The following is an 11,647-nucleotide window of genomic DNA, read 5'->3' as shown; positions in this document are numbered from 1 at the left end:
TGTGTATGTGTATGTGTGTGTGTGTGTGTGTGTGTGTATGTGTGTGTGTGTGTGTGTGCGTGTGTGTGCGTGTGTGAAGAGACGCTGACCTTTGAGAACGACCGTCAGTTCATCTTGCAGGATGCCAAAGGTGCTGTATCTCGAGCTGGTCTCAGGGATAATGTTCTTTTTGAGCCACCCACCGCAGGCGTATTGGTAGAAGTTGTCACAAGGATCCACACTGGCGTCCATGTTCTCAATCAGGCGAGCCGCTGTATGGCAAAGAGAAAATGTGTAAATCAGTCAGTCATGAAAATGAACAAAAAAAAACCCAGCTAGGAATGACATCCGCTCAACACCGCTGGCAGCACAATGTGCGTCACAAAACAACGAAAAGAATTTACAAACAGCTGAAGACGCTGAAACGATTTTAATCAGTGGTGTGTGTGTGTGTCCGGGGGGGTGAGCATAGCTTATTCAATTTGCCTGCAGCATAACAGCTAAATGCCCCTTCATCATGTTTGCTTTGAAACCTGAGCTCCACTAATTGACCCGTGTCCGCAGACATCAGAGCCCGACTGGGTTTCTATTCTATCAGCATTTCTTTCATGTATTCAGAACCCAAACCATTCAGTGATTCATAGACCAGCAGCAGCAGAATTTTTAAATCTATTCCGACTGGACGTAAGTGTCAAGCCTCCATAGACCACTCAAGTTTTTCTTAAGATAGCACAATCAACATGATTCGACCATTTTACAGCTCTTATTTTTTGGTAGAAAAAAACAACAAACAAAAACATGAGAATTTGAGTTCAATACTCCCGATTTTTAATCTACTTCATGTTGCGACTTGAATCACATCAAATTTGACTTCCACCAAATGATCATGAATCGAATGAGTCTATGGCGCCCTCCCACCCCCCACTCCCGCTTCAATTATGAAGGCTTTTCTAAACGTGATGAATGTGCATCATCCCAAAATGTGCTCCGAACGGAGAAGTAAACATTCACCTATCGACGTGAGGCACTTTGAATGGATTTGAAGAGCCAGTGCTAAATAAACACCGCACAGTGGGCTAAATCCGCTTGATTTGTTTTCTTGTCTGGAACCAGTCAAAGCTTTTGCCTCTTTGTCTCTGTTTATACTACAAAATAAAAACGAGCAGGATGTTGGCAGGAGCCTTTTTGCGGGCAAGACACAAAGGAGACAAGAGGAAGGAGCGACCCTCCTCATCATCAAACACGCCGCCTGCTATTTGTCTTGAGGGACAGAGCAGAAGACTCGCTGATGTGGACCACCGGCCTTTCCCTTGACCGCCTGGCACACAAACACAATGTTTCACGCTCCGCTGGTACAGTGAGTAACGTACATATACACAAGTCCCCTTGAAAACAAACCACCCTTTTTTTTTTTTGCCTGTCAGAGACAAATACACGAATAAAAAACACACATATGGCGAACATCTTTTTGTTGTGGGATTCTTTGGATGTGGATTTCATTGATGTATTTATTGATTTATTGATTTATTTTGCAAGGGAGACTCTACGGGAGCATCCGTTAAACATTAAACACAGAACGCTAAAGACGATAAACGCAGAATTAGGCAGAAACGTTTGCACAATCAAGCAGCAGCATGTCATGTTTTCTGTCAAGATCGAATTGTTGATTCTGGATGAGAAGACATCTGCTCTGCGTTTGTGCTCCATCATTTGTGATGTACAGAGGAATGAGACAGAAAAAGAAGCGCTTACCCGACCGAGTGCAGTCAGCTGTAGTGCAGATATCGACTGCGGGGAAACAGGGAACAAATCACAGTGAATATTTGCTGTCATCATGTCACAATGGGAATCGACATCCCCTCGCGAGCCACACAAACTGTGATCCCACACACTGTCATGACCTCGAAACGTGTGCACGCTCACACCAAGACAGCTTGTGTGCAAGCATTCTGATTTGGATCCACATTTTGAAATACGTAGAAATACATGAAATTGAACATTTACACACTTGGCAAAAACTGGTCTCGTTTTGATAACAAACTGCTACCATTTGGTACCTCTGTAAATCAGATTTAAAAATACAAATTTAGGTATTGTCATGATTGTGTTTGTGACCAACAGGTGGCACTGTAGGGCTCTCCCTGCAGCTGCACACCTGTTGGTCGTTACCTAATTATTGCTATAAAAGGACTCTCAGTGTCGGGTCATTGTTTGTTTGTTTGTCCTGTCATGTTTGTTTCTTTGTTGCTGTCGTGTATGTTTGTCATGGTTTTTGGTCATGTTTCTGTTATTGATAGTTTTTTGCTTAAGTCACGGTTATTGTTTGCTACTTTGGATTCGTTTTGTTCTTCGGACTTTATTTTGGATTTAGTTTAATGTGTTTTATCAATACACTTCTTCAAGTACAACCTACTCCTCCCTTCTGCCTGCTTTTTGGAGTCCACCACCTCGCAACGTGACAGGTATTCTTTGTCTTTTATTGTGGATTTTCATTTGCATTTGTTCAGTTTGTATTTATTTCTTATTTTCATTAAAAAAAAAACTTTTTGGTAATGATTTACAAAAAAAAATAAGTCATTGTAATATTTTTGTGAACATATTTAATATGGATTTTTTTATGCATTTATTATTTTAAGAAAATATGGTCCCATTTTATTTCCCTGTAAATAATTACTGTGGAAAAAAAACATTTAATTTTATTCAATTATTCATTATTACGATTGTTTTTTGCATGTATGTATGTGCGTGAGTATGCGGGTTTTTTTAAACTTAAAATGACCAAAAATTGGTGCCATTTTACTTTCTTGGAATGTATTGTTTAAAAAAAAATAAAGCGTTTTTCGTGGCGGCAGGGTGGTCGACTGGTTAGCATGTCCACCTCACAGTGCGGAGGTGAAGGATTCAATTCCGCCCCGAGCCTTCCGGTGTGGAGTTTGCAAGTATTCCCCGTGCCTGCGTGGGTTTTCTCCGGGTACTCCAGGTTCCTCCCACATTCCAGAAACATGCATGGCAGGTTAATGGAGCACTCTTCCTAGATGTGACTGTGAGTGTGAATGGTTGTTCGTCTATGTGTGCGCTGCAGTTGGCTGGCAACCAGTTCAGGGTGTCCCCCGCCTACTGTCCGAAGACGGCTGGGATAGGCTCCAGCATGCCCCGCGACCCTTCCGAGAATAAGTGGATTGGAAAATGGATGGATGTATTATTTGTGAAGAATATTTTTTTTTTTGCTAATTGATGTTTCTACTGCAGCCGATTAAGTCCTTAACCATCCCGTTTTGCTGTAACTCAGCAAAACGGCATGACTCGTACATTTTGAATGTCACGCTTGTTATAATCCCAAAACTGCGAGTTACAATATGATTTAAACATCTTGTCACTAAGATTGACAAATTATCAGGAATTCTGTAAACTCAGTTGGCATGAATTGTCCGTGTACAGCCACTTTATGCAGCGGTCCCATTATTGCTTGCCTTTTTAGTGACTGTTGACGTCAACTTGGGACAGTATAGATGTCAATCATTAGAGTGTCACTGTTATTTGCTTTTGATTTCACCATGTGTACATTTCACATCTGGTCAGCAGTTATCGATATGAAATCTGATGGTACATAATACAGTCTATGCCTCATTGTACAGTATGTTTTGAAACTCACTTAAAAAAAGTGACAAATGGGGCGACACTAATCTGAGGCAGTTTTTGTTGGTGTGCTCTGGTAAGGAAATGCCATGGAGACATTGTAATTTAAAGTCAAGTCGGATGTAATGAGACTTTTGTACTGGGAATTCCTGCAATCTGCACCGGTGCTAAAACGTTTGTTCTGTTGTTTTACAGCAGCCTCTGCTCAGCAGAACGTGTGGCTGCTCTTAAGCACGCTCCTTCAAGCATCGTGTAAAGTTAAGGTCCGTGCACACATCGTTTGCTGAAATGCTCTCAAAAAAAGCCCACCACTCCTGGTGGTTTCTCATGTGAGTCCACTTGAGGGTTTTGGAGGTGGAGGGGTGAGGGGGCACTCACCAGTCTGCTGAGTAGCAAAGAGGATGACGAGGGCCACAACGATGATGAAGAGCAAGGAAACAACTGCAATCAGGGCGACCTCTAGGGAGGTCCAGCGGGGTTTTTTGGCCGATTTGGGTGTGCTGTTGTCGGTCATGGTCAGTACTTCGCCTTGTGCTGCCAATTGTATGGAATCACCTGAAAAACATGTACATGCACCATCAACTGACTTAGACAAACGGACAGACATATGGATGGATAGACGGACAGACAGACCAAACTCGTGCCCGACCACGCATCCACTGAATAACCAACCAACCCACTGACCTACCCAGCGACTGATGACACGGGGGGCGTCGGAGAGCCCCCTACTAGCAGCCTTGTTGAAAATACGTCAATTGCACATCAAAACAAGCAACAAGCGATGCTATTTTCATTTAGTTCGTCCATAGGTAGTAGATAGAATTTACACAGAGGTGGGCAGCGTCAGTCAGGTGAGTCCGTCAGCGAGTTTCGGTCAGTATTTTAACCCGTCGCCAGGCTGTCCGGCATCGAGAACGGACTGACTTCTTCAAAGTCACGCACAGGTGCCTCACACCTGACACGCAGCCAAATACAAAAAATATAAAACAGTATTTCACCAATCAACACGCTGTGTGTGTGTGTGTGTGTGTGTGTGTGTGTGTGTGTGTGTGTGTGTGTGTGTGTGTGTGTGTGTGGACTGGGCTCACGTGGGTCAGCATGAAATACTGACGCAAAAAGTGACGGACAGACAGACCTTTCGCCGATCTGACGGTTTTCCCACCTTTGCATTTGCCCATGTTCGGGAGAAAGCTAGCTAGCTCGATAAATAGCGATAGATCACGTTTCGTTTTCATTTATTGTCTTAAACAGAACGCTCAATAACTGCTGATTTGACAATATGTCATTTTAATTCACAAGTTAGTTAGATTCCAAAGTAGGAGCTAGCTTCTGCTTGTGCCATCGATATACCGTATTTTCCGCACTAAAAGGCGCACCTAAAAGCCTTCCATTTGTTTAAATGCTCACAACACGCCTTAAAATCCCATGCGCCTTGTGTATGGTCATTACGGTAATACGTCAACCCCAAAATGGCTACTTGCTAGAGACAAGCTTACAACACAGAGTTCAAACTTAAGGCGATCGGTTTCGCAGTTGAACACGGAAATACAGCAGTGGCAAGAGAGTTCAACGTTAACGCGTCAATGTTATAACTTGCTGTTGGTTAAGTGAACTATGTCGCTGCTTTATTAAATATGTTTTACTGACATCTGATCGTCGCTATATAAATAAGGGTGTAGTGTAAGGTAGTGTTCTCTTGGCATTTCCCTCAGCGCAGCTCCATCTAGGGGATGCATTGTAGATTGTGTCTTATAATGCAGCCCATGCTATTTTAATTAACAACTCAGTTTGTATGTTAGTAGATTCCTTCTGGCCTTGTGAGCTGGCTTGCTTGCTAGCTGGCTGGATACATATCTATGGCTCGATAGACATAGACTTAGTCATTTTGACAAACAAGCATTTTCTCCTCATTTGGGTATACAGTACTTGCCTGTGTGTATAATTCGGAACAGGCCTTGAAAAAAAAAAGCTTTAAAAGTTGGCACGGTCCAACTTCCTGGCCACTGATGGCATAAAGAACCAAGAAAGCGGTGGGAAAACAACAGATAGTTCTGTCAATGATATGAGCCTGCCGCTCACCAAACAGCTTTGTTTTCCTCTCTGGGGCGAAAGTGAAAACTTTGCAAAGTTAATGTAACAAGAAAGAAAGTGTCTCTGAAGGCAATTAATCTGTAATCCCCCAGCATGGACTCACGCAAACGCTGCATTCACACACACACACACACACACACACACACACACACACACACACACACACACACTCAGGCCTCAAAGCCATGGTGTTTTTCTTTCTCTCACATACTTTTATAAACCGGTGTCATGAGGAGCCCATGCACATGGTCGGTCTTTCCATGTGTTGGCTGAGATGAGAGCACCACGCAACCAGAGGACAAATGCCTCCTGGCTTTCTTTTAATTCATAGAAAGACACTGACACACACACTTGCGCGCACGGACACTATATTCCTAACCTAATGCATTTTAAATCATACTTTGTACTTGTGATGACACTACCAATCAATGGAAAGCCAACATCATTAGCCATGCAGATTATGGACCATTAATAAGGCAGGAACTTTTGGTGGGCCACCCCATGGCCATTTATCAAGGATTTTCAAAAAAAAAAAAAAAAAGACACTGCCAGCTGGCCTGTACTTCGACCAGGTCCAAAAACCTTTGGCTTGAGGTCGACAAATATGGGTACATCTATTTAGAGCCATGTAGTTAAATACTTGGAACTTCAATGGAAATGCAGTTTATGACAGGCAAATGAATCAAAGTTCGGTTTTTAATTATATTCTATACTATTATGTTGATTATTACATATTAAAGTGGGTTCTTGGTCTACGTTGGTCCGAACATAGGAGGTTTCGAGATTCTGCACAATGAGCTACTTTGCGCAAGAAGATAGATGAAGTTACTGCCATACTTACTGACAGGGGCGACACTACGTGGTGGTCAGGTCACTCTTTGGCCACCTCCTGGCCACCCAACACCTCAGGAGAAAACATTGATTCCGTTGCTGTGACTTTTCTGCTATTTTCAACATGGCTTCCTCAATCTTAAATCCCTTGATATTGTGCCACAATTCATTTATATTATTTATATCTTCATTTATTATTTCTATTTATGTCATCATTGATATGATATTTATATAAAGAATACATTTACATATGTTCTGAAAGCGGTGGCGGTGATCGACTGGTTAGAACGTCTGCCCCGGCCTTCCTGTGTGGAGTTTGCATATTCTTCCCGTGCCTGCGTGGGTTTTTTCCGGGTACTCCGGTTTCCTCCCACATTCCAAAAACATTCACGGTGAGTTAATTGAACACTCAAAATTGTCCCTCGGTGTGATCGTGAGCGTGGATGATTGTGCCCAAAGACAGCTGGGATAGGCTCCAGCACACCCGCGACACTCGTGAGGATAAACAGATTAGAAAATGGATGGATGCATGTTCTGAATGCAAATTAAAAGAAACGTCTTTTGGAGTGAACATTTCAATGTTACAGTCAATGTCAATCCAAATCACTACTTTTAAATGATAACAAGCAAACAACATTGTTGAGAAGTTATTAGCCAGGTTCATCATTTTTGGTCTGTCTTATTGAAATGAATACGAATGAAGATCCATGATCACCTGTTTACATGTGATGGGATATTTTGGAGTTCGTTTGTCAAATGAGCACAGTCGTTTTAACCAGAAGTGGGCATTCTGTCAGTCCTGACAGACGATCCCATAGTCCGTCACCGATGCCCATTTTGCTAATGAATGATGAGTGACAAATTGCCAGATGGGCCAGATCAAATTCGGACAGCCCAGATACAGCCCACAGATCCGAGGTCGCCCGCCAGATCAAGCCACGGGGGTTCATTTCCCACTTGAGCATGCATCGATTCACTCCGCGCACACCTGACTGGAGGCTTTTCACTCAAAGCCCGTCGTTCTTTTTTTGGCAGCGCTCGCGTTGAATAAAAGAAAGACAAACACGTAAATGAATTCAAACATCCGGTGCAATCTGCCCCACCGACGAGGTGGAGGATGTGGCCGTCCGATGCTTTTGACTTGATTTTCTCGTCAGGAGGCAAAACACATAACAGTGACAGCCAGGCCTCCTGCTGCTGCAGTGAAACTGTGTGTGTGTGTGTGTGTGCCTGGAGAAACGCAAAAATGAAATAAAAGGTTTTGTTGTTTACGGATTAAGAATAATTACACACTGTTACCTCATTTACCTACTGATGTCTCACCATGTGGTATATGACCAGAGAAATGCATTGTGTGTGTGTGTGTGTGTGTGTGTGTGTGTGTGTGTGTGTGTGTGTGTGTGTGTGTGTGTGTGTGTGTGTCGACCTCAGTGCGCATTGTTCCACCTCTCCATCCTGATTCATTGCGTGCCAAGAAATGAAATGCAGATGCAATGAAGTTTATACAAACAGAGAAGACCAGGCGAGGGAATGTGCAGAAAGAAAGACAAGAATGGAGGTGTACAAACCAAGTGGGACGCTGACAGGCACTAAATCATGTTTAAAGGCGACTGCCTCACACTGAGCTGAGGCATGTAGGGTATGGGTCTAGTGAGCCAATCGGAGCATGTCACTCAATGGCCATCACCAAGATTGCAAGTGTGTTTTTACATAGGAATTGTATACATTGGCACCTTCAAAGTGGAACACAATGTAATCATCTGAGACGCTGGTAGAGTTCTAATTTCGAAAGACTTTTCGCAGATGAGCTTTCGCACCCCCCGCCCTCAAAAAATAAAATTATATATATACATATAGACTGTATATATGCATTTTATTTGTAATTGTGGCGAGAAAGCAAAGTGTGTGAGTCAACGGGTGCAGTCTGCAAATGGTGTGATCAATTAACACACCAAAAAAAACGTTTTTTTCAACAGCAAGTGTATGATTACTTCTATGTATGGAATGCATGAGTGAATCTTGTAGCTTGGCATCTAGTGTTACATTCTTTCCTTTGGCACGGGGATCTCTTGGTATTCATGCATAACTGTAAGGGAAATGAATTTTACTTGAGTAGAAAACCTTCACTAGTAATATAATTGTACTCATGTACAATTTAAATTTCCACGTAGATCAGTTTAAAGGTTTAAACCACTAGCAAGACACTAGCGGCAAACGTAATTTTCCAGGCTATTCAAAAGAGTGGGGGGAGAAAGTGAGTGTGAAAATGGCCGTGCTGGTCTTGGGCTCAGCCACGATCAGGTAAAGTTTTAATCCTGTTACCGAGGCACGGAGGGGGAAAACAACCAATCAATGAGGAGGGAAGCATAACAAGACATAGAGAACAGAACAGCAAACTTTACGGCAACGTATTTTTTTATCACGCTGATGGTTTTATTTGAGGAGACCCCAAAGTTTCCATACTCCCCCGTCTCTCTTTTCTATGGCAGTCTCTGCCAAAATATCCAAAACATAATCACTCCGTGTGTCTCATGGGACCTCAGCAACCCCTTCAAAATGAAAGCCATTATTCATCAGGACACCTGAAAAACACCCACACGTCCCTACACACACACACACACACACACACACACACACACACACACAAAACATGGTCAGAGTTTTACAGGCCACATCCATGCGAGCCATCAACATGTCATAGACTTAATTGAGGTGTTCTAATAAGCCCAGGAATGTGCCCTACTTTAACTTGAAATCTTCTGTGGGACATGTGTCCGGTTGCTGCTGGTGACTAATATGAATCACATCAACCAACAAACGCTAATGAGAACACTTCAGGAAGTTTAGTCACGTGATGTTTGTCGCATTAGCACAGTCGAAAATACAGTATACGGTAAACCCCAAGAAAAAAGCGATGGTTTTACTTGAGTCAAGTTACTGGCGGGATGCCACAAACAGGCAATGTTGTGGGTATGTGGCCAAGAATGCGGCTTGTGACCAAAAGGGGGACCACAGGTTTAATTCGCTGGAAGAGCTCTCCAACGAATGGCTCCTTCCATTTACAGATGAGGTGAAAGCTTTAATTCCCTGTAAAGTAAATTGTGTGTCCAAGTTTGACACAAAACACAGAAGAGTTGCTAACAACTACAGTGGTACGTCTACTTACGAAATTAATTGGTTCTGGGAGAAATTTCTTAACTCGAAATTTTTGTAAGTAGAGACCTGTTTTCCATGTAAGTACCCTAATCCATTCCAAGCGCCCACAAAATTCAGACATGAATGTTTTCTAAAGCATAAAAATGTCCTCATCATTTTTGCCCTCTTTAGTTCATGTTCCCTCTAAAAGTGGTTTTTGCCTGACGTTTTGTCACGAACCGATCCGAGGACGTTTACTCTTGTCGACTTTTAACAATCCTTCGAAAATGTCCAAGGCAAACATCAGCATAGTGAGCAAACGCCCGACTGGTGAACACCTTTTCTGGGTGATTCACTTTTACGTAAAACTACCGGAGCGCTGGGCGGCCCGGTGGTCCAGTGGTTACTGCGTTGACCTCACAGTGCAGAGGTCGTGGATTTGATCACGGCTCCGGCCTCCCTGTGTGGAGTTTGCATGTTCTCCCAGAGTTCGCGTGGCTTTTCTGCGGGTACTACAGTTTCCTCCCACATTCCAAAATCAATGCATGGCAGGCTGATTGAACACTCTAAATTGTCCGTAGGTGTGAGTGTGAGTGCGGATGGTTGTTCATCTCTGTGTGCCCTGCGATTGGCTGGCAACCGGTTCACGGTGTCCCCCGCCTACTGCCCGAAGACTACTGGGATAGGCTCCAGCACCCCTAGTGACCCTTGTGAGGATGAAGCGGATCGGAAAATGGATGGATGGATGGATATTGGAGCGCCTCATGGCCGGAGGAGCAAATGACGAGGACGCTATTTATCTATGTACACATTCAGTTGAAGTCCCTCTTAGCCAGTGGGATGCCAGGAAGATGCTTGGTAATGCCCAATGGCAGAGCAGCTATAAGTATGTTGCGTTCAGGAAACTCGGAGCTGTCGTGGCCCATACTGTATTTTTACCTTTTGTATCTTGAAATTTCTTTCGGAACAAGAGGCAATATTTTCCTGTTGAGGCGTTTCATAACTTCAAAATTTTGTATGAAGAGACATTCGTAAGTAGAGGTAGCACTGTATGCCAAGTTCATAAAATAAAAAAATCAAGCGATTCTCTCCACTCCTCGTGCTTCCTCCTTTCTCACAAGATGTGCACACACTCAGGACAAACAACAAAGTGCCATAAAGTGACCATCTGATCGGGAAGATGCTATTTCAGGATGTAGGCATTGCTCACTAGCTAGCCAGCTAGCTAACTGTGTTGGATAACCGCCAATGCAAACGAAGGCCTTCTTGTTCTCCCTTCTCAAGTGTTTCAGTTTTGGCACATTTCAGCCATGCCAAAAAAATCAAGAAAACGTAAAAGGATGAAAAACTGTTTCCTGGATAGCTCCATAACTGAGGACTACATCGCTCTCTATATTTACACCTTTTCAGCAGTTACATTTAAAATCGTATCTAGAAACAAAACTCTGAATTCATGGAACTTTAACTGGAACGGTGTGGTATGTCACTAATCGTGTCTCTGGGGTGGAATAGGTTGCATGGAGAAGTAAAAAAAAATCAATAATTTCACCTGCCCTGTCTGCCCCACCCTTTTGCAGGCCTCTGTTCCTCAAGGCACCACACTATATACCTTAAAATATGCATATCAGTGATTTTGGTGGGCAGGCAAGACGATTTCTGTTTTGCGCAAATCATGCATGGTGTACTGGAGCGTACTGCACTCCGACCCCCCTGATTTTAACGCAAATGAGGGATGTCGCCATGATTGTCCGGAAAAGGCTCCATCCCACAACGGCGCAAACGCCCCATTACACTCAATTCTGCCTGTGTAAAATCTAGGACAATACCAACAGAAAGAAAATGCCAACCATGCATACAGTTAGACTGTGCTTTGCGCTAGGGTTTAGCTCTGCACTAAAATAGGGCTCTGAAGGCCAGGAATGTTGCTAATATGTTAACGTATAACTAAAATCTTAAAAAAGAAAAAAAAATGAAT

General features: G+C 43.1%; 1 protein-coding gene across 1 annotated transcript in view; it reads right to left on the bottom strand.

Moving 5' to 3' along the window:
- Positions 1–11,647, bottom strand: part of LOC109518499 (neprilysin) — a 45,430-nt gene that overhangs the window by 29,785 nt on the left and 3,998 nt on the right. Inside the window, exons 2-4 of the mRNA XM_019874359.1 lie at positions 3,994–4,170; positions 1,732–1,767; positions 90–251 (exon numbers count right to left, since the gene is read on the bottom strand). Of these exons, the coding sequence (XP_019729918.1) occupies positions 90–251; positions 1,732–1,767; positions 3,994–4,170 (375 nt within the window). The remainder of the gene's footprint in view (positions 1–89; positions 252–1,731; positions 1,768–3,993; positions 4,171–11,647) is intronic.

Source organism: Hippocampus comes, unplaced genomic scaffold (genome assembly GCF_001891065.2).
Source record: "Hippocampus comes isolate QL1 unplaced genomic scaffold, H_comes_QL1_v1.1 scaffold125, whole genome shotgun sequence".
Classification (NCBI taxonomy): Eukaryota; Metazoa; Chordata; class Actinopteri; order Syngnathiformes; family Syngnathidae; genus Hippocampus; species Hippocampus comes.
Note: the sequence above shows the minus strand (reverse complement) of the source record. Positions and strands in the feature narration are given on the sequence as shown.